Here is a 26,656-nt window from a genome sequence, read left to right as displayed (position 1 = left end):
CAACTGTCGTCTAGATATACTGTTTCCCAAGATATACTATGCTAGTCTAATCATCGCCATCTCCAACAACATATAATATACTCGATGAGATGGCTTAACCCCTCGCCACATCGATACCCTAGATCCACACACTAGCTATGCCCTATGCGTAGTATACCCGCCGAACAGGTATTGTTGTACCATTCCATCTGCAAATCATCCATCATGTGCACTTGCGGTATACCCAGGTTGTATGTGTAGGCGTTGAACTGGATACCAGACAGCGCGCGGAAACCGTCGTTGAAGAAGATTTGGGTGAGGCGGCAGTTGATGTAACCCCAGCATGCGGGGATGGTCGCGTTTTGTTCTGCGACGAGCACTTCTTCTCGGAGAGTTGAGTCGTAGCGGTAGCCCGATATACGCAGTGTGCAGGGTGTGAGACCGTTGAGAGCACAGCCGAAGTGGGCGGAGTATGCGTTGAACCAGTAGGCGTTGACTGAAGCTCGTGGTCCAGCACCGAGCTCGCCGGGAAGCATCGTGCCTGCAAAGGGCGTGTTGGGAAGGAGCCGCCCGGTCAGAGGCAGGAACATGGCGATGTTTGGTTGCGAGATCGCGGGGTTTGGCTCCCACATGTCGGGTACGTATGTGTATCCGTTGCCGTAGAAGAGGTGGTGATATGGGTTCTTCATGCCACTGGCAACGAGCAGTATCGTGTCATCGTCATCCCCAGTGACCGTGTCATCGAAGGTCAGCGTGAAGTTGCCCGACTCACCGCACGATGAAGGTCCTGGTGCATCCGGAATCGCGACTATCGCTGTTGCCAGAAGCGTTGTCTCCAGGGTGGGCGTAGGTACAACAACTGTGATTGGGACATTCTGACGCTTCGCTACTGATGTCGTCCCTTCGCCCTCATCTTCGTATACTGTCGTCACTACCGTCTTGAAACTTCTGGACCTGGATGAGAATATCTCAAAAGATGGTAAAGCGGAGAGTGGTGTCTGACGCTCGGTCCGTGTCGTCAAAGCTATGGTTTGCAGATCTGAAGGCTCTGGTCCAGTCACCGTGGGGTATAATCCAGTCCAGTAGGACACGGTCGTTGAGATGTTAGGTGATGGGAAGACGAAGCTGATCGCAACATCCCCATACGATATCACCTTCGTCATAGCTCGAGCGCTGAACAAAGAGGTGGCGTTGAAGCCTGAAGGGGCAGACGATGTAGCTAACGGAGAAGTAGTCGTCGTCAACGTCAATGTAGGTGTCAGCGTGCTTTGCGAAACCTGGACAGAGCTCGGTAGTGAGCTGGACACCACGCTACTGGCGGTCGAACTGAGAGCCTGAGTACCTTGCGAAACTGAGAGAGAGCTCGATAGTGACCTGGACGCAGTGGTGGTGAATGGAATACTCATGGTGCTAGCAGACGACATGGAGCTACCGACCAACGAGCTGGAGCCAACCGAAGAGCTCGTCATGGTGTCCGAAGTCAACAGCGTAGAAGAGGTAGAGGTCACATTGAAGCTCAGAGTTGACGACGAGTTCGTAATGGGGAACAGTGTGGCAAAACCGGTGGAGGTGCTTGGGATGGTCATACTGGTCAAAGGCTGACTCGGCGAGCTCAACGACGATGCAGGGCTGGATGTAAGGCTCAGAGTGGGCGACGTAGTTGAACTTGGCAGTATCTCTGGTGTCGAACTGGAACTCGCGCTGGTGGACACAAGAGACGGTGACGTGATGAGACCTGTCGATGGCACGACGGAGGAGCTGCCTGAACTGGTGGGAAGAGTAGATGGAGCCAAGCTACTCGACGAGAGGAAAGCAGATGTAGATAGCGATCGTGTAAGATCCGTTGACGATGATACTGCAGAACTGCCGATACTGCTCGTCAGGCTCATGGAGGTACTAGACGATATGTCGGCAGAAAGAGTCGGTCCTAAAGTGGGATTAGGTAGAGACACGGTGAAGCCATCGCTCTGCGTGGACGGGAAAACAAAAGAGTCCCCAGTAGTTGTCGATGTACCTAGGCTGAGGGTAGCCGAGCCACCCGATAAGCTTGTCAACGTTGTAGGTGCACTTGAAGTCGTTGATACGTTCGAACCGGTTGGAAGCACCGAAGATGTTCCGCCAGGCGTGCTTGGTAGTATGCTTGAGCTCAGACCCGGCAGAGTGCTTGATGAGACGACTGGGGAGGGTGTAGTGTTAAAAAGTGTAGAGATTGTAGACGACGACAGAATTGTGGAAAGCGTAGATAAGGAAGTAGACAACCCGCTGCTGATAGTGACAACGCTCGTTGAAACAGGATATGACGGATAAGGTCTCTGCGGTTGATTGATGGGCCGAGGTAAGCTCGATGTCTCAGGCGATGCTGGGCCCGACAAAGGTGAACTTACAGATGACGAAGCCAAAGGACCTGATACGAACAGCGCAGACGTAGTCGGTCCCAACGACGAAGACATAATAGCAGCACCAGAAGAGGGCATACTCGACACCCCCACCGAGGAGACAATTGGCGTAAAATCAGCCGTCCTAGTAGGCAAAGTACTGAACCGACTAGGCGGCGCAATACTGTCAAGCCACTCCGTCGTACTATTCACAACGGAAAAGTAGTAAGTACCCTTCGCCGGGTTTGTCGGCGACGCACCCACAAGCGAAACCGTAATGATCGGTCCAGGAACAGTAACATAGACGATGCTGCAATTCCCATCAATGGCTTGAGCCGAGACACCAGGTATTGCATTGAGCAACATGTCCAGGGCGACGTAGCCGCCGGCGAAGACTATACCGATGAAAGCGAGTGTCAACATAAGGTCCTTGGAGGTTTGCCTGTCGGTCCAGCGTATCCGGGTCAGGGCGACGAAGAAGTGGTATATCCAGCGTATGATGCGACATGGCCACCAGTTGCGGGGCATGAAGCCCCAGAACGGCTTGGGTATGGTGGTGGCTTTGGGTTTGGACGGTTGCTTTGGACCTTCCCATATACTTGAGATGACCGAGTCTCGTTTCTCTTCCGAGTTCCTCACACGCGTTATCGGAGGAGCGGGCGATGAACCGGATGAAGGGCTGGATGAAGTCGTGTCTTTGAGGGAGGTAATGGTTGGAACACAAAGCGTTTTCTCAGGGGGTTCTGTTGGTAGCTGCTGGTGATCAGATGTATTGCTAGTGGATCTGGGTATGACGGCCCCATGAGCAGATGTCCACGTCGAAGGGGTGCTTGAGCTATTGGTTTCGCTTATAGAGGTCTCGCCTTTCCTTGACTTGTCCTTGCTGCGGATCTTGTTCTTGCCCATGATGAGAGAGGAAATGTTGTTGCTATGATGCACTGGCGAAGATGTTGCTGATAGGCTGTTGTGCAATGATTGTGGTGCAAGAAGTATCCAAAAGTGCTGTTGTGGTGATGGAGGAAGCTGTACGAGGCGGGTGTTTAAGCCCAGGTGCGTGACGACTGTACCTGCCATGGTCACGATGAAAACACAGTAAGGACAGACGATGGATCAATGGACAGAGTGAGGACGATCCGACATGTCTGCAGAATGGTTGGAAAGTGAGATGGATGATTGCTGACCGCTCTTGGCTCGGGAGTTCGCAGCAGTTGTGATCAAGCATGTAAGAACCCGTGCTTTATTGATCCCTCGCAGATGACGCAGCTTGCCTACCATCGTGATGAGGGACAAGACAATCATTTGCGCTGCTTCTTCGAATATATGGAAACGTTTCGGTGTGACATGTGCAATGCTTTCGGTAGGCCATGTTAGACACCGAAATTCTTTCAAAACAGTAGTGATTTGGCGTCCGCTGTAGTATCGACGATCCCAAGATCAAGCTCTTATTTCCCACATCCTGATATGTCCAGCTTCGTTGGCGACTGCTAGCTGTGCGAGGCTGCCTTCTCTCTCCTCCTCTTCGCTCGGCCTTCCCCATGCGACTGCCGTGATTCTGCCAAGCGGTGTCTTCTCGGTAGGCCAATTCTTGAAAACGGTTGCAGATGGAAGGTGCACCAGCCTCATCGCGTTATTCTTCCATTGACTCGCCATAGCAAGTACTTGGCCGTCCGCGGTAAACGCCAGATGCGAAATCGGCGTCGTCAGGTTCTGCAGGTCGCGTACCGGCTTCGGCGCCTTGGGGATGCCGCCATTTGTATCATGATTGGCACCCTTGACTGAAGGGTCGTTCTCACTCCATGCTCGCCGGTCGTAAACGTTGACCACGCCGCTTGAGCTGCCAATGGCTACCCATCGATCGCCGCCTATCCAGCTCTCACGTCCGCTCTTGCCACCAAGGGCGATGACTGTAGTACCCACAGCGCCCTCGTCATTCCATCGTCCTATGACACCTTCTTCAACACTCCACTCCGTTATCTCTCCGTTCTTGCCCGCAATACTCATACCAGTGCCATCGCCCCACCACGCGAAGTCAGCAACACCGCCTCTTGACTCGACGCGCACCTGTGTGGACCACTGCAGCGTCCTTGCATCCAGAATGTTTATAACACCACCGCCCTTTCTCGAGGAGCCCCGAAGAGCCATGTATTTGCCGTTCGGTGAGAGGGAGAAATTTTCCATTGTTCGTTGTTCGTGCTGGTGGCCGTATACACGCGACACCTTCTCCACTCTGCCGGTCGCGATATTCCAGACGTGGAAGTAGCGACGTCGCGCGCTGAGGAAGATGCGCGAGTCGTAAGGCGAAGGATGGAACGCTGTGGTGACCAGAGGAGTCTTTTTGATGTGCAGGGACGTGAGGAGAGGATTCGGGTTCGGCGGGTTGGGGTTGACGTGGTGAAGGTATAGTGTCGAACTAGGACCGGAGGAGAGGAGCAGCGGGTACGCGGGATGGAAAGAGAGGGAGGTGATGGCAGACTAGAGCAGCAGTCAGTAAGACGGTCGTATACAATGGAATCGCGGTACTCACCGGCCCGGCCTTTGCGACATCTTTCAGTCGCTGAATGTCGATGGTGCCTGCTTGCACCTTCCTCCGCTTGGCCACGCTTCTTGAGGTTTGTGACAGGATGTCCGCATCCTTCAGTAGCCTAGCCAGTGGCTGAGTAGACAGATCCTCTTCATCCACATCCATATCGCTCGCAGACTCATCACCACTCTCGTCGTCATCCATATCTCGTCGACGCTTCTTGTTGGCCTTGCCTGTCGCGTGTGCCGCCCAGTTTGGCGTCGGGTATAGTCTCTGGTACTGCTTCCGTAACCGACGCGCATATTCCTTGCCGTTGACCATGTCGTCATCTGCCGTCTCTCGCAGCTTCCTCAGTTGCGGCACCGACGCCAAGCTGACGACGAGCCTCTCGTCGTCGCTGTCTTCCCAGGCGGGCTTGCCATCGTCCTCATCTGATTCTGCTGCCTTTGCAGGCACGGAGCCCGCGGGCGCAGCGACTGGGCCAGCATCGAAGAAGAAGAGGTCCTGGTCTGCCACAGCGTCGAGGTCGGCCTCTTCTGCGCCGGATTCGTCCGATGAGTCGCCGTATGCATTTGACGTAGGATCGAGCGAGAAGTTCTCCAGACCCTGACGGAAGCCTTCAGAGTCGCCAAAGATCATGCGCTCCAGTTCTTCTTCCTCAGCGTCCTTCGGCAAGACAGGCTTCTCCTGCTTCTTTTCCGTCTGGATATCTATACTTTCGTCATCGCTTTCCTCATCCTGAGCTCCGTTGTTTCCCGCTTCTTCCTCTGTGCCGAACCCCTCAAAGTCATCGTCTTGTGGTTCCTTCACCGGCTGCAGTGCGCCTGCATTTGCATCGTCGTCTGAGCCCTCGAGTTCGGACTGGAATCGCGCGGGGCCGTTCGCCTTCTCGGGAGCATAGCGCTGGTGACCACCGGACTTGTGTGGTATCGTCTTTGCGGGCGCCATTGTGGTTTGTCGTGAACGTGCAATGAAAGCTGCGGGCGCGCGATCGCAAAACTGAGGGAGAAATTGTTGCAGGGGTGACCCTGGTACGCGGTAAAGATTAGGCGAAGCCCCGCAATAAGCACTTTGCAACACCACCACTCGCAGCACTCGGCATGTAACACAACGACACCATGGCAATGCCTTTAAACTTAACATGGAACAGTGTGAGTCAAAGGAGAAAGATCTTACATCTTGAAAGGGGGCACGCTGAATAGAAGTCATGCTGCAAGCGAGTATTTGAGCTCTAGATCATGAGCTGCTCCCGGCAGGAATCCATCTCCGGGGCTGCATCATCCATTAATAAACACGTGACAAGGCCACTGTGTCAGCTCCTTTGCGTGCAGGGTGTAGAATGATAAGTACACCATTCTTTTTTTTTTTGGAGGGGGGGTAAGAAAGATCATATTTCATCTCCAGCTCCCATCCCTTCGGACTACTATTGGCCGCCAGTTCCGATTCCGACAGGCATGCCGGGCGACGCCTAACATGGAAGGTATGACTCTACTTTAGGCAGAGTCATACACATATAAGTTTACGTCGTACATTGAGGTGTTTGTCAGTGTCATCCATCTCGTTTCTTGTTTCTCGTCTCGATCCGACACAACTCTTTCATCGTCAACATCCCCACAACCACCAATATGCCAGACCCTAACCTCACAGTCTCCCTCCTTAAACCAGAGGAAGCGGAACAATACATGCGCATACGTCACGAAGTATTCCGTCCTACCGTCAATAAGATCCTCTACGCGCGAGGCGAGCCATCTGAGAAAACCCTCGATCAAGTAAGAGAAGACATCCGCGATGGCATCACCAACAAAGGCATACTCTACCTCAAGTGCGTTGACACCTCGACCGGCGAGATGATTGCAGGGGCACGCTGGCGCTACGTCAAGCCCAATGACCCTAACGCAAAAGAACGAACCTGGGAAGAAGTCGACGCGGACCTCACGATCCCACCACCATACGAAGAAAGTGATCCGGATATGTTCGCGGAACTCTTCAAGTTGTTCAACGCAAACAAGCGAGAGATTCTGGGTAGGAGGCCATACTATGTGTTGGATACACTGGTTACGCTGCAGGCACATGAGAGAAGAGGAGCGGGAAGCATGCTGGTGCGATGGGGTTGCGAGAAGGCGGATGAAGTTGGTGTTGAGGCGTTCCTTGAAGCGAGTCCCATGGGTGCGCCGATGTATGCGAGGCATGGTTTTCAGGCTGTGAAGACAGTGGAATTGGACTTGAGACGATGGAGTGGGGAGGACAAGATGGACTTCATTGTGAGTTTGTGTTTGAGTTTGAGATTGTTATGAAGTGTGGCTAACTTTGTGGTAGCTCATGTTGCGACCTGCAAAGCAGCAATAAAGATGTTGTGGATCATACTGGTTGAGAGTATCTTACTGCTTGGTATGAAAAGGGTGCAGACCGTGGATAGAACACATTGTGACTATTCGTTGCCAATTTCACCCATTTCACTAACGGGCCATCTGTTAGTACACTGCACGTGAACGCCACTATAACACGAAACCTTCGATATAGCTACTAGCACCAGACTACAACCTCCCAAACTACTCCACAACTCACTATTCCTCAGCATCACCTAAGTCGCAATGGCATCAATCCAGCCAATCTACACCATCACAGCCTCACTAAAAACCTACAAAACAGAAGACGTCGAGTCGCCCGACCTGGAAGATGAATGCTACGTATGCATGCGTCCATTCGATCACGTCGACAACGAAGACGACCCAAACGAACTTCCATGCAAAGCAGTGCGACTCTTACCCTGCGGCCATCTCATCGGCAGCGAGTGTCTCAAGATGACAACTTCGAAGCTCAACATGGCAAACTGCTCTCTCTGCGCAGTTCCTCTCGCCGTCAAACATGCGAGCCCCATGAACCACGCCATGTGCTGTCTCTTGTCGAATTGCTACACCAAGACACTGGTCGACCACGCACTGCTGGTAGGATCTGTACTCGCAGGCCCGCAAATCGCGAGTGTCCCTCTGCTTTGTCGATCACATACACAATCTCACGAACTGAAGATGGCGCTACTCTCATACGCCTTCTTCGCACGACAGTTGACATGGGCAGACGCTTTCTCGTTCTGGCTTTATTACATGAAGCTGGTTTTCGTATCTTTGGGGGGCGTGACACTGTTTCTCCTGTCGATAGGCCTTCTGAAGAGGCTGGATGATCTCTATGGCGCTCCCATTGAGATGTTCTTTCTCTCCACTCTACTGAGTACGGATTGCAGGATCCACCTCTCCGAGACTGCCATGCGGATGGTCGTTCAGGCTCTATGCATCATTACCGGAATGAGTGTTCAGGTCGCTATGGTACGACAGCCAAGGCACCAGAACACGCTCGCGTTTATGAGGGGTGCTGCATTCTTAAGAGAGGCTCTGATGATCTTGGGTTGCGATGTTTTCATTTTTGTGGGTGTTGCCTCGGTCCTGACAAAGACGTTGGAGTTCGTGGTAATGGCTGTTAACATTACGGTGCTTGTTTCGTATGGGCTGAGGCGGAGAGGGAAGATGTTCAGATATGCGTGCGGGTTCATGCTAGCGGCGGTGCTGATACATTTGGTGAATCGATTTCGTCCAATATCCTTCGGCGAATCTTCGCGGACGTAGCTAAGGTAATCGCGATGACGTCACAGCAGTAGCTCAACGCGGCAATCTCTTCACCGTCCAGATTGACCTTTCTGACACTCACGACTCTGTTGACAGCACAAAGGCCGCGTCAACGAGAAGGTCCATAGACAACAAAGCTATATCTTTGTACTCAGGTTGTTTATTACTGTTCCGAGAAGAGTCCTTCAGCCTTCAAGCAAGTAACCGTTACAAGACTACTGCATTGCTCGCAATGAACGGCCAGTCCTCACTTTAACAGGTCCATGAAAACGACAGTAGACGGAACTCACAACACGTGCATGCGCGTGATCGACGCGGGTGCGCACATCACCGCGGTCTACATCCCTGCAAAGCTTACCAAAGGCGGGCTGATCTCTTCAGCGCCACATGTTTGCCTAGACGTTTCATCCTCACGTTCACCATCACCATCACAGATCAATGCGTCGACTGTAAGCGTTGCCTGCTCTCCGCAGGCCTTTCGGTGATTGCCTAGGAAACGACACCGTCACCAATCTGTAGAGCTGAGATAACAAAGGCTGCGCTCACGACTCCCTGCCCGCTATAGGCCACAGTGTACAGCGCAACCAAGCAATTGGCCGCACCAGAAAGTCCTTTCCGTATGGGCTTGTCGATCTCGTGACACGCATTACCACACATCCCTCGCTGTCAACACCCGTGTTGATCAACAACCGTTCCGACCCCAGACCACATCAAAGCCATGAATCTCTCAACCGAAGCGACCACCATCCGCAAGGTCGTCCCCACGACGCCCCAGGTTAAAGCATCTCAGGTGCTCGAAGAGACAGGCCATATTCCTCCAACACCATCCAAGCCCAAGATCAAAGAGACAAGGCTGGCACTCGATGACGAAACCTCAGACTTCACCATCATCTGCGAGGGCCAGCGCTTCATCACCCACAAGAGCATCCTGGAAGCCTCATCATCGTATTTTACGCGCATGTTTCATTTCAATGGCAGGGTGAGTATCGTTAATCACATCGATATACATGCGATGCTAAAACACTGCAGGAGGACGATGACAATGAAGTACAGATACCCGACGTCGACATCACCACCATGAAGCACATCCTAGACTACATGTACACATCAATCTATCAGTTTCCTGGCGGCGAGGCCGTCCACCCCACAGATTACTGCAGCCACAGCACCTACGCCCTCCTGCATGGCCCCCCCTCCGCCCATCAGATCTTCAAACGCAAATGCCCATGTGCCGGCAAGACGCTATCTGCTTCTCACCTTCTCCTGCACGTACGCATTTACACGGTCGCCGACTACTTCGATATGCACGACCTGAAGACCTTCGCACGCCAGGGAGTCATAGACGTTCTGCATGTGTACTGGCAGTATGAGGGTCTGGACTTGGCTGATGCGCTGGAAGAGGCGTTTACGTCTACGCCGGATGATGACAAGGGGATTAGGGATGTGCTTGTTGATGCTATGAAGATGCATCCTGGGTTGGTGGTCGATGAGGGGGATGTGGAGGAGTGGTTGGAGGATCATCCTGAGATTCAGGCGAGGGTTAATTGGGATTGAATAGGGGATTGTGATGCTCAACACGGATCGCGCGGGTATTGAGACAAGAGATGGAACGGACTGCTAATGAGTGTGCAGCAGTGTCTAGTAAAGTGGCATTGCTTGTCAGTTCCTTTGTACTCGTGCCGACCTCATCTTAAGATACTCCCACGTTGTATTCACACACGGAATCCCGAAACGATTAGCGGCTATAGCACCAGATGTGAGCTAATGAAGCTTGGCCGCTCGTTGACGCAACGTCCGACGACCAATACTCGGTGGAATACCTATCAACACGTCAGCGCAACAATCGATAACACTTTGAACCCACCAACGTACCAGTACCATTCATCCCGCATCCATCGACAAAACACGCACTCGCCGTATGAATATACCTAATCTTGCCCCCCTCAATCCGAAACATATGACTATCCGGTGCACCCTCCGTATTCCTCGTGCGATCCAGCCCCGTAAACCCCATGAAGATATCCACAACACCCATCACCTCATCAACAACATACTTGCGATTCGTCATGGGGACATGTTCCGGCAGCCCGCCGATGTCACACGTATTAGCCGAGAGGTTTCTACGACCGGTATAAGCTCCGCCTTCGAGACGGGCGCAGGGCGTGCCGAAGGGGACGTGAACTGTGACGTCGTTGCAGCGGTCGGCGTAGGCATCGCCGGCTGCTTTGACGACTTTGCGGGTGTCGCGTAAGGCTTCGGGGATGGGCGTCCAGGTTTCTTGGCTGTTCCAGTAGGAGGTGCCGGTTGCGTTGAAGGCCCAGTCGCCTGCATCTGTCACGATGCTGTCGATAAGGTTTACGTTGCCTGAGGTGTCTAGGGTCATCTGCGTGTGTATGATGTATGGATGTTTGGTGTCGGTGACGATGAGTTCGGTCATTGTTTTGCATTGCGTGGTGTCGAGGATGGAGCGGTGGGCATCGATGTTTAGACCAAAGGCTGGTACTCCGCTGAGGATTGAGGCGGTCGCGTTGTTTTCGAAGTATTTCATGGTGTAGGCGATATTTTCGAAGCGGTCGTGTTGGCCGGTTGCCATTAGGTTGACGTAGGAATCTGCTGTGTTTTGGAGATACTCGCGGGTGCAATCGAAGGCCATGGTAGACGTTGCCATTGCAGCCAAAGCAAGGAGATAGGCCATGATGACTGTAATGATCGTGTTGTAGTCGCAGCAGGAACTCTCTAGCTCCTTTTAAACACCTGAGGCCCGATATCTTCGCAAGCCGTAGATGTTCTCGCAAAATAGAAAACCATGTTCCTGGATTCCATGGGCGAATAATCGTGATGCATGTGCTTCTGGTACTCTCAGCCATATTGATGAAGAGTGTGGGGCACTCCGGCATTGAGCAATCATCTCCAGAGCCTCGCGCAACCCCACATGACTGTTGTTAGGACATATCGAATCTCACTGCAAGCCACAGCAACACGATCGAAATGCTTCAAATGATGTTGCAGCGAGATCGCGTACAGGTCGCTTAGCGTTAGGTGTCAAGCTTGCGGGATGCCGTCTTCACAACTCTTGTTTCCTGACATCCGGTAGATGATAACAGTTCCTCAGTCGACAGGCAACCCACGAAGCCTCGCATACGTTTTTGCAATGCTCTTCATCCCAGTCGTCTAGGTAGTCCCATAGTGTGTTCATCGATGCAGCCTGTGCAACGTCAATACTCGATCATCCCGATGCGACCATCAAAGGTGCATACTATCTCCTGTGGTGACGGCTTGCGAGAGACGTCGTTGATGTCTATTTCAGAATTGGCCTGCACCTCCTGCGGCGAGCCGTACTGCTGATCTTTCCCTAGAAGCGCGAACGCGTAATAGACGCTGTAGATTAGTAGAGAAGAGAGAAAGAATACGAGCAGAATATGCGCGACTCGAAATAGCAGCTTCATCGCAGGCTGAAAGGCAGACTCGGCTTCGTTGGACTGCTGTGGGTTTTTCTTGGTGGGATCTCACGGATCACGGGATGGTTGGGTGAGCGCGCTAGCGCGCTTCCCGCTCTCAGGCCGTGCCACGCGTTTTCCCCAGTACCTCCTTCTTTCACTTTCCCAACACCCCATCGCGAATAGCAATTACCCAGCAAATGTATCGCGAAGCAACGTGTTATTCACGCCAATACTTCTGGATTCCAGCTATGATCGCGCACACGCTTCCAACGTCGCCTCACGCGCGTTCCGCTTCGACGCGTTCAGAATCTGCTACATCTCCAAAGTCCCTACCTAGTAATTCCATGATCGGGGTTGATATACTGATCTGCGGAGCTGATTGCACACATTTTGAAAAGTTGACATAACAACAGATACCTTCATCTGTCTGATCCGAAAGTCTGCTAATAATGCAACACTGGAAACAGATCCGGTAGTAAGTATCCGTCACTTTGTAGAACGGGTGAAAGTTGTTCTATACCGACCATGGTTCCCAGTCGGATGTATTTTCACTCGACCCTCGACAGGCGCCGAAGCAGACCACGAACCAATCGAGCCTTCACGACTGTTCTTGCTGAGAACTCTTCTGTCTATATAATGTACCGCTCCCTTGGTTTCATGTCGGCTACAGCCGTTCTGCACCTCTCAACGGCCACTCAATCTTTGATATTCTTCTACACCAAGCGCAACACGCTCTCCTATCTTACTAATAGTCATCTATCGGCCTCACAACTATTTCAGTTGGAACGGTTTCAACAATGAGCGATGCTAGCTGGGACGACGATGACCGCCACCACGAGTCTCGCCGTAAGACGAAAAATCGAAGGATGAAGGAAGAAAAGAACTTCCTCGAGACGTTGATGGACTCGTCGAACGAGAACAGCATGAACAAGCCACTGTTCAAAGCTATCAAGATCTGGATCGATAGCAACATAGGTATAGACCTTAGCTATCTGGTTTGGGCTATTGCTCTATGCATTCCCGCGCGCACATACGGCAAGGCAACATATGATTGGCTCAGTTCGAATCTCACGAACTCGCTTGAGCTCGACAGCAACGATGCGCTGGTTACCGACCTTTTGATGTGGATCAGCAAGCAACCATCCAACCAACTATTCGCCTGGCTTCCGACTTTCGAGCATCTGGAGTGGAAAGATTTGTCGCATGAATCAAAAACCGCCAATAATGATGAGAGCAACTCCCACCACCTCGTCGCTTCTGCTGGCTACACTCCTTTCTTCCACGAAGGCGTACCATTTCTGCTGTACAAACCGGACGGCCGAGGCTACAACGACAAACTCACGTTACGCTGCATGTGGGGGAGTAAGAATCCCATCGAGGCCTTGCTGAGAGCCGTTCATAAGACTGTCAGCGGTCAGATGACGTCCTTGAGTGTCCGCTACGTTTCGGCCAATCGCTTTGACCATCATACTGCCAGGAAACGTAGACTTGAGATGATTGACATGAATCCGCTCAAGAAACAAGAGCTTTTGACTGATCTTCAGGTATTCTTCGCGGATGGGACGGAGGACTATTATTATCAGAACGGAACGCCATACCGAAGGGGCTACTTGTTCTACGGGCCAGCTGGTACAGGTAAGACAAGCCTGTCTACCGCTATTGCGAGTCACTACAATCTGCCGCTTTGTGTCATCGACCTTGCCGGCATGGACGATAAGACTCTGCAGAAGCAGGTAAAAAACTTGCCCGCTCGCTGCGTCATCCTCTTCGAAGACATTGACGCTGCTGGCGTTGTCCGTGAACGCACCATGGCGCCGCTGCCTTTGGAAAATGATGGTGATAGTGATGATGAGGAGGAGGAAGAGGAAGAGGAGGAGAGTAGTTCAGAATCCACCACATGGAATGTAAGGCCGAAGAAGAAGAAGAGCAGGAATGTGGATTGTAGAAAGAAGAAGTTACCGCCTCCGCCGCCTCCGCTGTCGAGGACAAAAGTCACTCTCAGTGGTTTGCTTAACACTCTAGATGGACCTGGATCGCGAGAAGGCCACATCGTCATCTTGACAACAAACGCCCCCGATTCATTAGACGAAGCTTTGTATCGCCCAGGTCGAGTAGACACCCAAGTGTATCTCGGTTTCGCTGATGACATCACTGCTGGCATCACATTCACACGCATATTTGGCAGCGACAAGCAGGTAACTGTGCCGCGGAAAGAGCTCAATCGCATGGGCCGCCGCTTTGGGCGTATGGTACCATCCGACTTCTTCACTCCCGCTGAGATTCAGAAATTCTGCATGAACAGACGTGGTCAGCCACAAAAGGCACTCAATGAATTTCCCCACTTCATCGACGAAAAGCGGACAGGAAAGACAAACTTCCAGTACGACATTCATCGACGTGCCCCGAAACCCACGTTTGAGAAGAAGGAAGGCGTACGTGACGATGACTCCAGTGGCGAGGGTCAGGACATTCCCAGCAGTACTGATGAGTCTGTCGAAGACGCCGAACAACTGACTCCTGACTCGTTTCATACATCATCGACGAAGTCACCCTATGCAGCACAGCGAAGGAAGCATGTGATAGAACAGCTGCACATAACTCATAGTAGTTACGCGCATGAAGACGACCCTTTGGCTTACGGCGATTATCATCCGAGACGAGGTCAGCGAGTTTGGGAGGATCGTCTAGCTGACAGTGTTGCCAATGCGTGCCAGGAGGTCAAGGGATTTTTTACTGAATCACGGCATCCGTCGCACATAAACAGATTGCGTGCAGATCGAATTGAGGAAATGAACAAGCCCAATTTCGACCCACGCAGGACCGTGCAGTCACCACTTACTCAGTCCCACCTCGATGCAATGTCTCTTGACGAACCCCGAGCGCCATCACCATCGCCGATGGAGGTAAGAGACTCATCTGTATACTACACGCACCTATCAGTTGGCGAACAGATTGAGAAAACTTTCCAGCATCACCGCCGGCCGAGTCATCCGAATGTAGATGGTCGTCGTAATGCTTACCCGTATCACGGCCCCGTGACGGAAGTAGCCGAGGATGATACCTGGGAAGATGGAAAGTCACCAGCGCCTGATACGGTGTTACTTCGCAACCTAGAACCGCAGCCGTTGGAGGATTTCGAGCAGCGCTGGAACTGAGAAACTGCGCAACAGAGCTCAAAAGTTGTGCAGTTGCAAGTAGCGGGGCGAGGCCACCTCGTTATGTACCTGTAGGGTTAGAAGGTTCGGTGTTATTGCCCAATACTACATTGCATAAGTGAACTCTGCAGTTTTTTCATGGACCAAAAGCTGAGGAAGCGATATGCTAACATCAAAAGATGGCGATACAGTGCCATTTTGACAAATGAATGAAGCGGAATTTAGCAGACTGGCATCTCAAAGGGAGACTTTCGGAGAGAGGTCGTACTTGCTTTGAAGAAAACCGCGATCTGCTGAGTCAGCGAAACCACATCATACCGAACGTGCTGGGCTCCAAAACAGATAGCCGCATTACGCGGTGATCTCAGTGGTCGTCGAAGAGGATTCTCATATTGCACAATGGTCCGACGATGACACATTTTTTCCTGGCTTCTTGGCCCGCAGCCCGGTGGGTAGGTGGTTGTCACAAGACTGCATAAAGACGCCAGTAGTCGTGATACCTGTCATGATGTGCGGACGTGTAGAAGCCTTACTAGAACCAATTTGTCGACAGTTGGGCTGAAACGGTACCGGGGAATATTCGACGCTTTGGGTCGCGCAAACCCTTGACACTTGGAAAGACGACCAAACCGTTTTGGAAGGGCCTCCTGACGGTCTGTGTGAAGCCTTTTAAGTGTGAAAATGCTATGATATCTGTAGTAGCGCCCACGTATGTAAGAACCGTGTCTGATACATTTGCCGGGTCCACGTGATATCGCGTTCGGAAGCACCATGATTGGATCGGAGGGCCCATCCGTACCAGCAACACTACTTCTGCACCAGCACTATTGCGTACAAGACGTCTGACACAAACATGGTTATGCAAGTCAGTCACTTCTACCCAGGGTAATCCCGCTCGACGATGCACTGAACTTGGACTAGCACTGTTCGTCGATTTTCCTGTTAGTGTTACCAAAAGTAGCTGCAGATAACCTCTGGAAGACTACACGTCCTGGACGTGAGTACAAATCGCTTGGTGTTGGGAGTATAGACCGTATTTATCCTTGCTTCTTGAATGCTGGAAGACATAGTGGAGAACTGCCGGGCGCTTGTCTGGGTCAGTGAGGTATCAGCTAACCTACTTTCCGGCTCAAGGTCTCGCTTCACGATCTCAGCAGTTAGTCTCATCCGGGCTCGACCGCATAGACTAAGAGACATCGGATTGTGAATATTGGGTACAACCTCATCGACTAGTACAAGGCGGTGTCCATGCCAGTGGTCTCCGCATCAGGAGAGGATTACCTAGCTGCTCAACCAGCTGATCAAGACGTGGAGTTGTATCAAATTCTGAGATCCGAGATCTGAGATACACAGAAAAGACCAACGTCTCTTGATTTGGGATTAGGAAAATTAGAAGATCGCGTGTCTACTTCAGAAGAGGTACCTCGTGACTAATGTGGCTTTCAGCGTCAGAGGTTTCTTTGTGGGGAAACGCAGCATCTTAGCCAGTTCTCGATCAGGTTTTCGCCCAGATAATTCTTGATATGTGCAACAACAATGCTGAGCTACAGATTGACTCCACGTATACAAGAACGCTAACCAAAAGAAGGTATGCAGTGTACCACTTTTGGGAAGTGCTTCCGATGTCTCGGCAATTCTCTAGACAGAGAATGGCTATCTTCCACAAGGAAGTGGACGGACTGAGTGCTACGACCCTGCCACATTGTAAGACGGGTATTTCAACCGCGAAACACTAAAGCAACGCCCGCAGCTCGGGCCATGGAAGAACACATCATGGGATGTGCATCAAAACTGGCATGGGATCGATTTCTGTGTAGTCCTCCTTGCGTCTGTCAGAAGACCCTGCGGACGAACTGGTCAGGATTGCAAGGCCCTTCGAGGCGGACAAGGCGGCGCTGTTCGGGATAGCTGCATGGATTACTGGTAACACGGGTATCTCATATTGGCGTAGCGAGACGTCAAACGTAAGGTGAAGTTGGTGATTAAGCGAGGTCCATATGGTCGGAGATCGAAGCTGGGAGAGCCTTCTTTTTTTGCACAGGCTAGCCCCAAAGCGTCGCTAGCTTACCCCACCATAGAATTCAGACGAGAGCAGCAAGGAGATTTATACCGAGCCAATGAACGGACTCTCACCTTTTCGCTTACTTGCCGGTTCCGGACCTTCTCGTCGGGCTGCCCAACATCTCTGGACCCTGCGCTGTTGCGATTCTAGAATCCGTTTATGCACAGGTGAGAGCCGCCACCAGTAGCTTCACCTAGCTCGCATCGGAACCGTGGGATTATACCTTTCATCCACGTTTGACACTTAAAGCCACAACTTCGCCACTCAATTGCCTACCAGGACTTCCACCTGCTCTTTACTTTTTGGCGGTATTGACGCCGGCAGCGCCACCTCGAAAGCTACCATGGGACTCCTCGATCTTCCGCCAGAGATTCTTGACCTGATCATTGACCGTACCGCACCTGATGGTCTCGAAAGCTTCGTGCTCTCGTGTAAGACTGTGTATGGACGTGCTGCATCCCAGATTCGACAGCACAATGACCTACGGAAGACCTGGAGCCACACGACTAACATGAGCCGGAGTCGTCGCGGTGACACATTGGCTATCTTGCACGACATCTCGCGCGACCCAATCATTGCTGAGTATATCGAAACCCTTTCCCTCTGGGACCGACGGCAAGATAATGCAATGCCCCCGCATGATGCCACACCGCACAGTTTCCGCCAAGATGAGCAGGAGATGGAAAATATAAAAGCTCTGCTGCAGCGCGCCGAATATTACGCCAATGCTGACGAGGACGAGTGGTGGGGTCGCATTCTGGAAGAAGACCGAGCGGGTGATCAGGCGACCATGGACAAGTTGTATGCGACCGTCGCTTTGTTGAGTCTTCTACCCAACCTTAAGACGCTGCAATTGCCTGATAGGTGGCATGAGGTCAGGGAAGGTGAGGGCGCCGAGGCTCTTGTTTCTCATGTACAGTCGCTCGTCGCCATGTCTAATGCAAACGGGCACCGGCAGAAGCCCTTGGCTCGACTAGAGACCTTGTTGCCGTTCGTGGAAGAAGGGTATGACGTCAGAGTTGGCTTGCAATGTCTTGCGCCCTTCATGACCCTCAACAGTATTCGGAACATCTACGCTGTCAGTTGTGTTGCCGTTGACGAAGACTGGGGAGGCGTACCTTTCAATTGGCTTAACCCAAATGTCAAATCACCATTGACCCGTGTCGAGTTTGCCTATTGCTGCATGGACGCCACCGGTCTTTCGGCCTTTCTCGCAAACACACCAGCTCTTGAGGTTTTTAAATACTCCCACCAAACGAAGTGGGATGGTCTCGAACACGACTGGAATGCGGGCGAAATGCTCGAAACTCTAGCAAACTACAATAGTGATACTATTGTTGATCTCGCCATCACCATCGACGAGCTGCATGGCGAGGTCGTAAATGGCCTTTCCTCATTTCTGCGATTTACAAAATTACAGAAGCTGGAGGTTGACGTCGAGTGCTTCTGTGGACCGCCACTGGAGAGCGGACAGCGACAGGGCCGTGATGCGCATATTCCAGATGGAGCGAGGACATGGGGGCACATGGACATCCCTTGTATGGGCGACATGCTTCCGGAGAGTATGAGAGAGCTGCATGTCAACACAAACTTCCCAGAGCCGTCTGAGGAGTCGCTCAGGGCTCTCTTCAAGAATATCGTAGTGCGACGTAAAGACAAGCTTATCAACCTGCACACGGCGATCATCCGACAATACGGATCGTCCAGTGCTGGAAAGATAGCCGAGAGCCATGATGTCATTTTGGAAGTTTTCGGGGTTGGTGGTGACGGCAACCCCCTCCCTAGATCCATGATGCCACTCTGGAAGAGGGAATTCAACAGCCGCGTCGGCGGGATCGTGTTTGTGGATGGCTAGAGCGAGAACGTAACATTGGTTTGAGACAACGCGACCTTTTAGGTATTTCGAAATCCCAGTGTACGATCCATAGGACGCAGGCTTCGACGCGCGCACGGTGCGGCAATAGTATACGATGCTGCATGCAGGGCGCTTGGGTGAATTGGTGGCCCTGGGAGACGCCAGAGGTTATGGCCGACAAACGCCGATTCGGCCTTCTTTGTACACATGTTAACAAAAGTCAATCGATCTTGAAAGTAAAAAGAATGTAAGCATGCACTCTCAAAGATTGCGATGTTGCAACGGCCCTGCACGGGTCATCGTTAAAGCGCGAGTCACGATTGCGTCATACCAGCGCCCTTTAACCAGCCACCTCGCGCATTGACAAAATCATCGAATGTGAAGTCACAAACTCAAATATTAACGACGATGTACCATGCAACCGACCATGACTGGACAAATATTCTCGAAGCCGTGGTAATCTTCGGAGCGCATGCCTGTCCTAACGGGATCGCGATACGCGAGCAACAGCTAGCACGACTAATCCAAGACATTAAATGCAAGACGGAAGCTCATAGCGATCCAGGATTTAATCATCGCTATCTTGAGAGCAGAAAGCAGGCCGTTCGACATTGGCCGAGTCATCCAATCAAAAACCTCAGATGATGCCAGATGCGTCTCTTCGCCCGGCCAGAACAGACAAGCATTCAATGTAGCCCATACAGAACGTTGCACGCCACTGAAACGATACGAATCTTGGACTCCTTGTGCGTCCAGAGCATGTGCGCATTGAGAGTGGCTGCAATTCAAGAGGTCAACCAAGGTACGGTCCACTTTGACTCACTGAACATTACTTAGACCCACACACAACGATACTCGTCCGTCAAAACTAACGACAGTCGCATTTGATATATCCTCTCCTAATCCCAACCCATTAACTGCGAGAATGAAGGTGCCACTCGAGATACTCCAATGGATCTTGGAGCTAGCTTACGCTTCCTATAGCCGCCCTGAGTTTCTCCAGTTGAGACTGACTAATTGTACGCTGTTCAAGCCCAGCCAACCTTATCCTGTAGCTAACATCCAATAGATATATTCAACGAAGAAGTCCGTTCAATATTCTTCACCGATGACATTCTAGAGTTACTGCGACATTATCTCGTCGATGGCGGCGGCTCTGGTCTCTACCACCATCGGAAACGTCTCTGGGGTACCGTACCAGCTGGTCTTCGTTATGCATACCTCCAACATCGCGTCAAGAGGCAAGGCCCCAAGCACAGTCTGTTCGCACACCTTTTCACTCCTGTGTATGAGTCGCAGCTTGACAAGCTGGGAATATCGGAAAGAGACCACGCGGCTAGACATGAGAAGTTGAACCGGTGGACTAGCTATTGCATGCACGAGTACTGGGAGGAAACCTGGTTAGTCGCGCACGGATCCTCTGCTGCTACAGGCAAGGTATTGCCACACTACGATGACTACACTGTCAACGACCGCCCCGAGAAGCGCATCGAGAATGATCGCAAGTTTCTGGAGATACTTTGCGCCATCGCCGCGGACAATAGAGGTGCAGTGCTCGAAGCATTCGCCGGCTTCCACAGCAGCGTGGACGATTTGAATTACTGCTTCGGTACTACGATCCTCGGTTTTGCAGCCAAAAATGGAAGCCATGAGATGCTCAAATTGCTACTCCGTTCAGTAAGACGCATGACTTACAAACGGCTGTACAAATACTTGTATATCGCCATCACAGAGGCCAGAGATCCGCATGTTATTATCGACGTCTTCCTTAACCACCTTGCCCAGCACTTCAAAGATTCAAAGGGCAACGCCTCCACAAGAACAGATGTAGCAAGACGCATCCTCACCCAAAATCTCCTGCTCGCAGCCTTGGCAAGATGGGATCTGTTAGTAGTTGACGCCTTATGTGAATGGATGGAGAGCATTCCAAACTTTCACGACAAACTCGATATGCTCAAAGCAATTTTCGCCCGAGCTCTTCCCAATCAGACTCTATGCGCGTTACTCCCCAATCTTGCGATCCTGGCAACAAGGAGTGAGAAGATGCCGGGACTATTGGCCATGATCCCCGCGCATCACTTCCGTACATCATACCAGCAGCGTCTCCGAAGTAAGTTCGCGGAGGTTTCTCGTCATGGCTGTTGGATAATCTCAAGTCACCCTAGTCCGCCACGCAATCCTGGAGCGAGGAGTTATACAGGACCCGGTTTTGATGCTATCGACAGCTTTCACACAGAAAGGAAGTACATCAAATCGTCAAACTCATTGTTCCTCGCAGTGGCGAACGGGTGGCTGGATTGTGTTGATGGGCTATTGTGGGGTGGTGCGGATGCGGGATATGAGGAAGATGGAGGGAGCTTGCGGGACGTGGCATGGAATGCCGGAAGAAGGAACGAGGTTGCGCAGCTCATGTATGCGCATGGTTGGAGATATAGGAATTGGAAGTGGGTGAGGCTTACACACGCTTCACGTTCTGAGGCTTGTGTCGCTGTGAGTTCAGTTTTGAGGTCTTGAATTGGCGATCTTCTCATCTGAGATGGGTTCGTCGTATGGGTATGACTAGTCGTTCGTCTGCTCTGCGTCACCGCCGTATTGGAGGCTAAAAGAGACTAACTGCTAATCCGTCGATACGATGCTTATGACCACAAAAGCGAACCATATCTCGGTCGGTCTATCTATCCAAGATAGAAAGTTCCCGGTTCGCAAGCGTACCTAGGTAGATTCGAGCAATATCTTCGCAGAACTTGGGAGTACGCGAATGCTCCATAATTGGTACCTGGCATTATTCCGTGTTAGCACATATTATGCACGAAGGGCCTCTGACAAGTTGATCCCTCTTAGGGGTTCTTCTATTCGTATCAGTCATTAGAAGGTATAGCGTTACGGCGCGAATTTCGGCATTTTATCGGCCGTGCTGACCGGTAGTAAGATTAATATACTCTTCAATATCGTCTACGGGCCGTTTCTACGCTTACACCCGAGCCAGGGGGATGGTTGTATTGATTGTTCCTCCCGTTCGCTCTCTCTTCTTCCCAAAGTTTGTCTTACACATTGAATCTTGGATTCACGCCTAACTCAACAATGCAGACGCGCAAAAACCAACAGGTAGCTTTTGCGGCGGTTGCATTCCTTTCTGCTTTTGCATCCAGCTCGCCAGCCCACCCATTCTCGCGTGGCGATGCAGCAGCCCTATCCGAGATCCATTCTCGATCACTCCAAGAGCGTGGTATACCAGTCGTCGACTCAACGGTTCCCCTCAAACTGCGTTCTGGCGCTGGCAGACAACTTGCGAAACGCCAGAGCGGTGGGCCATTACGCACGATCTATGACGGAGCGCAATATGCCATTGATGTGACCATCGGTACGGAGACGCTTCAGGTTTTGATCGACACTGGAAGCAGCAGTTTTTGGGTACCGAAGGCCGATTTCGTGTGTGTAGACGTAAACGGCACGCAACAGTAAGTCCTAACACCCTACCTAACTCTCATTTGGTACCTCGAGTCTGATATTGAACGTTCCTCAATGTAGATCTCAGGCCACTTGCGGATTCCCAAAGTACGGCCCCAAAAGCTTTTCTGGAAGTCTAATTCCGGACCAGAACTTCAATGTGACATATGGCGGAGGGGAATTTGCGACTGGCGTTGTTGGTCTCGAAAACGTCGGCTTTGGAGGTGTGACCGTCAAGAATCAGAAGATGTCGTTCGTTAGCAGGACCTTCTGGCAGAGCGCAGGCAATTTGACTAGTGGGCTTATGGGTACGTAAAGCATGCTGCCTGCTTCTGAACAGCGTAGCTAGCGAGCTTCCCAGATGGCAATTTATGCCTCTTGGTTTGAGTGTTTGCTGACGAAAATCACTAGGCTGGGGACTCGGTGCCACGACCGCCATCTTTGAGGGCGCAGACCCGTCCCAAGACGGCGGGAAAAAGCCCATCTTTGTGAAACCATGGCTACAGACCGCCTATGAACAGGGCTTGGTGGCAAAGCCCATCTTCTCGGTCGTACTGGGTAAGAGGGGCAAGAACGATCCGGACTTGTCAGCTACGGGTTTCCTTACGATAGGAGGAGCGCCATCGGCATCGTCGTTGCCGCTCACGGGTGTATACGCTACCACGCCAATCCTTAAGGAGACGTTCGATCATTATCAGCTGGAGAGCGAGTATGTTCACTATGTTATTCGGCCGGACGGGTTTGTGGTCAACGGAAAATTCATTGCCTGGGCACCAGGTACCTCCGCAGGCACCCACTATGGCGACAGTCAAGAAAGATTCACGATTCTGGACACCGGTACCGCTTACACCATGCTCCCGAAAGCCCTTGTAAACACAATCGCCGCAGCCTTCGACCCTCCAGCTTTCTTCAGTCAGGATGATGGGCTTTGGGAGGCTTCGTGCAATGCGAAGATACCTTCTGTCGCTATTCGCATCAACGGAACGGATCTTCCCTTCGCCTCATCAGACGTTCTCGTCGACGGAACTCTAGGGGTAATCGACGAGCAGAAGCAGATATGCATAGTGGGTTTTATGGAACCACCTACTCCGCCCTGGGGTGGCGACCTGCCGTATATCCTCGGAGCCAACTTCTACAGGAATGTGCTAGCGGTACACGATATTGGGAATAAGGTAATGACGCTTGGTGCGCTGAAATGGGAATAATTCCGAATTTATTGCAGCGCTTGTAGCATACACAAGATTACATGTTGATAGAAAACACATTCGTACTTATTAGGTACGGCAATACCGTAGCTCTATAGTGTTCTGTCACGTTCATTTGCGCAATATTTTTCCTCTTTGCGCGTTACAATTACGGCCAACGGTCACGAAATGGTTGCTCGGAGTCACGCCCTTGGAAAAACCACTGCGCAGATAGGTCTTATAGCCGGGTATCGACCTTGTGAAGGCGGAGGGGCAAGGCTTCAAACGGTTGAGCTCATGGGGCGCACGGGGCTAACGCAGGCACTTCAGGCGGGCAGCCGTGGGCGCCGGCTATTGCCTAGCCTCCCTGCATAGCCCTAGCTGACTGCGGTCATTACCGCCCCCCGCACCATAAAGCGACAACCACGTTGGATGTCATCTCCTGTTCTTCTTCACACAACATCAGTTTCATCGCTAATCTGTCATTTCAATTCTATTGGTCATATTTTTACATGCTACCCAAAGTACTGACAGCAAAATTACATCCAGATCATGCGTCTATTACGGATGCAAGAAGATGGAGATCTCAACCTTGAGGACCATACAGAAGAAGACAAGCCGAGCTATGCAATTCTTTCGCATAGATGGGGAAAAGACTATGAAGAAGTCACCTTCAAGGATATGATGGATCACACATATAGGGACAAAAGAGGATATGAGAAGATCCGCGGCTGTGGAGAACAAGCCAAAAGGAATGACCACCAGCTCTTCTGGATTGATACCTGCTGCATCGACAAAAGTAGCAGTGCAGAGCTTTCCGAATCGATCAACTCTATGTGGCGTTGGTACTGCAACTCTCAAGTCTGTTACGTCTACCTAGACGATGTCCGTGCAGATATCGATGAGGCCGAGAAGGATACTGCATTTACCGAATCAAAATGGTTTACCAGAGGGTGGACACTCCAAGAGCTACTGGCACCCCCTAGGCTTGAGTTTTACGACGCTGAATGGAACATCATCGGAACAAAAGACGATCTAGCAGAAAAGATAAGCGAGATCACGAAAATCGATAAGCTCTTTCTTCACTCCAATATCACCTTACTCAAGCAAGCAAGTATCGCTGAAAGAATGTCGTGGGCCTCGAAGAGGACAACAAAAAGAGCCGAGGACATCGCTTATTGCTTGCTTGGAATCTTCGACATCAACATGCCTCTGCTGTACGGCGAAGGTGCTAAAGCCTTCCAGAGGCTACAAGAAGAGATTGTGAAGCACTCGGATGATCAGTCAATATTGGCTTGGACTTCACCGTCTGCAGAAATTGACAGTGGCAAGCTTTTCGCCCATTCGCCAGCTGCATTTGCCTCTTGTGAACATTTAGTGCGAAGCATGCAATCAGAACCGGTGAAGCCGTATTCCATAACAAACAAAGGGCTTGAGATCAGTCTACCACTCCTCAGGGGAGCCGTTGACGGCGAATTCCTCGCGGTGCTCAACTGCACACGGCGGCTTGACACATTCGGTAGTTTGGCACTTCCGGTAAAGCAGAAGGGCAGCAGTCGCCAATATCAGAGGCGAAACGGCGAGCTCCAGCCTGTTCCCTTTACTGATTGGGATCTTGCAAGAGTGCAGCCAATGTGTATCAGCATGCAGCCGCTTGCTGACTACTCAACAAACCACCTGAAGGACAATACATCCATTCTACGCGCGCTGCCGAAAGGACTCAAAGTCTCACAGATCTTTCCCTCCGGCCCACGGTCTCATGAAACCCATACGTTTGAAGGAAATCGTTCAAGCTGTCCACAAGATCCGGACAACCGAACCCTTGTGGTGCTCAGTTCGGGAACCACTCGCTGCTACCTTTTCATGACGTTCTTCCGCGAGAATTGGTTCTTTCACGACTACGTCTGGGATGCCCGGCTTCTCCCTGTTCTCGTCGATGACAGCTCCGATATTGAACAGATCTTCAATGCATGGAACTATAAGGATCTGTCAACTCTGCAACGGGTTCAACATTCATCTTATGGTAGAGTGGCTCTTCGAACAGTAGCACAGGTCATCCAAGGCCGAAGAGTTACAATCATCGAGATCCTCGATTGTCGCTCAGATGATTTTATACGCCCTCGGAACATCTATGAATCACTACTTGTAGTCGTTCGATCTATTGGATACCGCCTATGTCGTGTCATTTACTGGACCTTTGATCTGTTATTCAAGGGGGGCAATCTCCTTGACCTTACCTGGCCCGCCGCAGCGCTAATGCTGTTTTGCATTCCATACTTATCACCATCCCGAGATCCTGACAAGTACCAGACGCCAAAGATGTACATCATCTCTACTTTTCTAATTTTCGTTTTTGTTAGGTGGAATATCTGGCGCATGATTCAGCAGCTCCAACGAGAAGAGAGAATTGTTCTAGGTTGGCAAGATGTTCGAGAGTTCGATCCAATCATTGGCTATACTGCTGTTCTGGTAGTAGTCGTCTTTCTACCTTGTATTCTTGTCGAGCGGTATCTGGAATATAATTTTGGGGCTATGTGGATGATCGTAGGGGCTCTAGCATCGCCTATTATGAGTTGGTATCATTCGAAGATGATTCCGGTTAGATTTAGGGGATCTAAGACTTAGTAGCTCTTAGCTTTACCCTAAAGCGAAGCATGCGCATATCTATAGTCTAGCTAAGCTAGGGGGGAAATATTGAGTTCTTGGGCGAGTACGGAAAGACAACTAGCGGGCGAAACTCTAAGAGAGCTTTGGTGGAATGGAGAGAAGGGCGTTGTGGGGCAAACGGGGTATCATCACATGGGTTATGGAGAGACTACCGATGACCAACAGTACGCATTTCGAGACAGCTGTACATCAGGTGGCCAGAGGAGAAGCTCTATAAATGTCTAGCGACTAGCCTATACACCGCATAGAAGAATTCAATGACAATTGGAACATATAGAATAGATGTACTCTATTCATCTGTAACCCCACATCGTCATCGAAGCCGCTAACATCAGCGCATCTTGAGGTGTGATT

The 26,656-nt window shown here is 51.3% G+C and overlaps 13 protein-coding genes across 13 annotated transcripts; 8 read left to right on the top strand and 5 right to left on the bottom strand.

Annotated features, from left to right (window-relative positions):
* Positions 1 to 131: 131 nt before the first annotated feature.
* Positions 132 to 1,142, bottom strand: BKA58DRAFT_321935 (uncharacterized protein; the record flags this gene model as incomplete). The annotated part of the gene is made up of 1 exon (XM_046167833.1): positions 132 to 1,142. The coding sequence occupies one exon, from the start codon at positions 1,140 to 1,142 to the stop codon at positions 132 to 134; it is 1,011 nt and encodes a 336-aa protein (XP_046022224.1).
* A 265-nt stretch (positions 1,143 to 1,407) lies between these two features.
* On the bottom strand, positions 1,408 to 3,260 carry BKA58DRAFT_443330 (uncharacterized protein; the record flags this gene model as incomplete). Its single annotated transcript, XM_046173970.1, has 2 exons — positions 1,408 to 1,746; positions 2,364 to 3,260. 2 exons carry the CDS (start codon positions 3,258 to 3,260, stop codon positions 1,408 to 1,410), a joined length of 1,236 nt encoding a protein of 411 aa, XP_046022223.1.
* Positions 3,261 to 3,608: 348 nt separating this feature from the next.
* Positions 3,609 to 5,841, bottom strand: BKA58DRAFT_242298 (WD40-repeat-containing domain protein). The gene is made up of 2 exons (XM_046166697.1): positions 4,879 to 5,841; positions 3,609 to 4,826 (listed from the first exon to the last, which is right to left on the bottom strand). The coding sequence occupies exons 1-2, from the start codon at positions 5,821 to 5,823 to the stop codon at positions 3,789 to 3,791; spliced, it is 1,983 nt and encodes a 660-aa protein (XP_046022222.1). The 5' UTR covers positions 5,824 to 5,841; the 3' UTR covers positions 3,609 to 3,788.
* A 393-nt stretch (positions 5,842 to 6,234) lies between these two features.
* BKA58DRAFT_345362 (uncharacterized protein) lies at positions 6,235 to 7,631 on the top strand. The gene is made up of 2 exons (XM_046168414.1): positions 6,235 to 7,136; positions 7,192 to 7,631. Exons 1-2 carry the CDS (start codon positions 6,501 to 6,503, stop codon positions 7,219 to 7,221), a joined length of 666 nt encoding a protein of 221 aa, XP_046022221.1. The 5' UTR covers positions 6,235 to 6,500; the 3' UTR covers positions 7,222 to 7,631.
* On the top strand, positions 7,467 to 8,492 carry BKA58DRAFT_405028 (uncharacterized protein; the record flags this gene model as incomplete). Its single annotated transcript, XM_046171885.1, has 1 exon — positions 7,467 to 8,492. One exon carries the CDS (start codon positions 7,467 to 7,469, stop codon positions 8,490 to 8,492), a length of 1,026 nt encoding a protein of 341 aa, XP_046022220.1.
* A 602-nt stretch (positions 8,493 to 9,094) lies between these two features.
* On the top strand, positions 9,095 to 10,185 carry BKA58DRAFT_242269 (BTB/POZ protein). Its single transcript, XM_046166696.1, has 2 exons — positions 9,095 to 9,471; positions 9,522 to 10,185. The coding sequence occupies exons 1-2, from the start codon at positions 9,211 to 9,213 to the stop codon at positions 10,044 to 10,046; spliced, it is 786 nt and encodes a 261-aa protein (XP_046022219.1). The 5' UTR covers positions 9,095 to 9,210; the 3' UTR covers positions 10,047 to 10,185.
* Positions 10,150 to 11,447, bottom strand: BKA58DRAFT_242264 (uncharacterized protein). Its single transcript, XM_046166695.1, has 2 exons — positions 10,365 to 11,447; positions 10,150 to 10,312 (listed from the first exon to the last, which is right to left on the bottom strand). The coding sequence occupies exons 1-2, from the start codon at positions 11,185 to 11,187 to the stop codon at positions 10,254 to 10,256; spliced, it is 882 nt and encodes a 293-aa protein (XP_046022218.1). The 5' UTR covers positions 11,188 to 11,447; the 3' UTR covers positions 10,150 to 10,253.
* Positions 11,372 to 11,979, bottom strand: BKA58DRAFT_242253 (uncharacterized protein). The gene is made up of 2 exons (XM_046166694.1): positions 11,750 to 11,979; positions 11,372 to 11,697 (listed from the first exon to the last, which is right to left on the bottom strand). Exons 1-2 carry the CDS (start codon positions 11,936 to 11,938, stop codon positions 11,557 to 11,559), a joined length of 330 nt encoding a protein of 109 aa, XP_046022217.1. The 5' UTR covers positions 11,939 to 11,979; the 3' UTR covers positions 11,372 to 11,556.
* Positions 11,980 to 12,855: 876 nt separating this feature from the next.
* On the top strand, positions 12,856 to 14,592 carry BKA58DRAFT_295595 (uncharacterized protein; the record flags this gene model as incomplete). Its single annotated transcript, XM_046166884.1, has 1 exon — positions 12,856 to 14,592. A coding segment is annotated over one exon (1,737 nt), but the record flags the coding sequence as incomplete, so codon positions are not given.
* Positions 14,593 to 17,243: 2,651 nt separating this feature from the next.
* On the top strand, positions 17,244 to 19,291 carry BKA58DRAFT_391714 (uncharacterized protein). Its single transcript, XM_046170942.1, has one exon. It carries the CDS (start codon positions 17,493 to 17,495, stop codon positions 19,002 to 19,004), a length of 1,512 nt encoding a protein of 503 aa, XP_046022215.1. The 5' UTR covers positions 17,244 to 17,492; the 3' UTR covers positions 19,005 to 19,291.
* A 1,225-nt stretch (positions 19,292 to 20,516) lies between these two features.
* On the top strand, positions 20,517 to 21,742 carry BKA58DRAFT_391712 (uncharacterized protein). Its single transcript, XM_046170941.1, has one exon. It carries the CDS (start codon positions 20,658 to 20,660, stop codon positions 21,516 to 21,518), a length of 861 nt encoding a protein of 286 aa, XP_046022214.1. The 5' UTR covers positions 20,517 to 20,657; the 3' UTR covers positions 21,519 to 21,742.
* A 245-nt stretch (positions 21,743 to 21,987) lies between these two features.
* Positions 21,988 to 24,119, top strand: BKA58DRAFT_367418 (aspartic peptidase domain-containing protein). The gene is made up of 3 exons (XM_046168913.1): positions 21,988 to 22,462; positions 22,533 to 22,759; positions 22,863 to 24,119. The coding sequence occupies exons 1-3, from the start codon at positions 22,086 to 22,088 to the stop codon at positions 23,654 to 23,656; spliced, it is 1,398 nt and encodes a 465-aa protein (XP_046022213.1). The 5' UTR covers positions 21,988 to 22,085; the 3' UTR covers positions 23,657 to 24,119.
* On the top strand, positions 24,099 to 26,573 carry BKA58DRAFT_391710 (heterokaryon incompatibility protein-domain-containing protein). Its single transcript, XM_046170940.1, has one exon. It carries the CDS (start codon positions 24,188 to 24,190, stop codon positions 26,258 to 26,260), a length of 2,073 nt encoding a protein of 690 aa, XP_046022212.1. The 5' UTR covers positions 24,099 to 24,187; the 3' UTR covers positions 26,261 to 26,573.
* The last annotated feature ends 83 nt before the right edge of the window (positions 26,574 to 26,656 follow it).

The sequence above is a fragment of the Alternaria rosae genome (genome assembly GCF_020736505.1).
Source record: "Alternaria rosae strain MPI-PUGE-AT-0040 chromosome Unknown BKA58scaffold_9, whole genome shotgun sequence".
In the NCBI taxonomy this organism is placed as follows: domain Eukaryota; kingdom Fungi; phylum Ascomycota; class Dothideomycetes; order Pleosporales; family Pleosporaceae; genus Alternaria; species Alternaria rosae.
The sequence above is the reverse complement of the archived record's forward strand: the minus strand, read 5'-3'. Positions and strand labels throughout refer to the sequence as shown.

Excerpts from the sequence above, each read along its gene's own strand:
- BKA58DRAFT_242298 (XM_046166697.1), bottom strand. The coding sequence starts at position 5,823 with ATGGCGCCCGCAAAGACGATACCACACAAGTCCGGTGGTCACCAGCGC. Across the intron at positions 4,827-4,878 it reads ATGTCGCAAAGGCCGGGCCG|TCTGCCATCACCTCCCTCTC; the intron begins GTGAGTACCGCG and ends CTGCTGCTCTAG.
- BKA58DRAFT_345362 (XM_046168414.1), top strand. The coding sequence starts at position 6,501 with ATGCCAGACCCTAACCTCACAGTCTCCCTCCTTAAACCAGAGGAAGCG. Across the intron at positions 7,137-7,191 it reads AGGACAAGATGGACTTCATT|CTCATGTTGCGACCTGCAAA; the intron begins GTGAGTTTGTGT and ends ACTTTGTGGTAG.
- BKA58DRAFT_242269 (XM_046166696.1), top strand. The coding sequence starts at position 9,211 with ATGAATCTCTCAACCGAAGCGACCACCATCCGCAAGGTCGTCCCCACG. Across the intron at positions 9,472-9,521 it reads TGTTTCATTTCAATGGCAGG|GAGGACGATGACAATGAAGT; the intron begins GTGAGTATCGTT and ends AAAACACTGCAG.
- BKA58DRAFT_242264 (XM_046166695.1), bottom strand. The coding sequence starts at position 11,187 with ATGGCCTATCTCCTTGCTTTGGCTGCAATGGCAACGTCTACCATGGCC. Across the intron at positions 10,313-10,364 it reads ATGCGGGATGAATGGTACTG|GTATTCCACCGAGTATTGGT; the intron begins GTACGTTGGTGG and ends ACGTGTTGATAG.
- BKA58DRAFT_242253 (XM_046166694.1), bottom strand. The coding sequence starts at position 11,938 with ATGAAGCTGCTATTTCGAGTCGCGCATATTCTGCTCGTATTCTTTCTC. Across the intron at positions 11,698-11,749 it reads AGCCGTCACCACAGGAGATA|GCTGCATCGATGAACACACT; the intron begins GTATGCACCTTT and ends GACGTTGCACAG.
- BKA58DRAFT_391714 (XM_046170942.1), top strand. The coding sequence starts at position 17,493 with ATGGGACTCCTCGATCTTCCGCCAGAGATTCTTGACCTGATCATTGAC.
- BKA58DRAFT_391712 (XM_046170941.1), top strand. The coding sequence starts at position 20,658 with ATGCTCAAATTGCTACTCCGTTCAGTAAGACGCATGACTTACAAACGG.
- BKA58DRAFT_367418 (XM_046168913.1), top strand. The coding sequence starts at position 22,086 with ATGCAGACGCGCAAAAACCAACAGGTAGCTTTTGCGGCGGTTGCATTC. Across the intron at positions 22,463-22,532 it reads GACGTAAACGGCACGCAACA|ATCTCAGGCCACTTGCGGAT; the intron begins GTAAGTCCTAAC and ends TCCTCAATGTAG. Across the intron at positions 22,760-22,862 it reads TTTGACTAGTGGGCTTATGG|GCTGGGGACTCGGTGCCACG; the intron begins GTACGTAAAGCA and ends GAAAATCACTAG.
- BKA58DRAFT_391710 (XM_046170940.1), top strand. The coding sequence starts at position 24,188 with ATGCGTCTATTACGGATGCAAGAAGATGGAGATCTCAACCTTGAGGAC.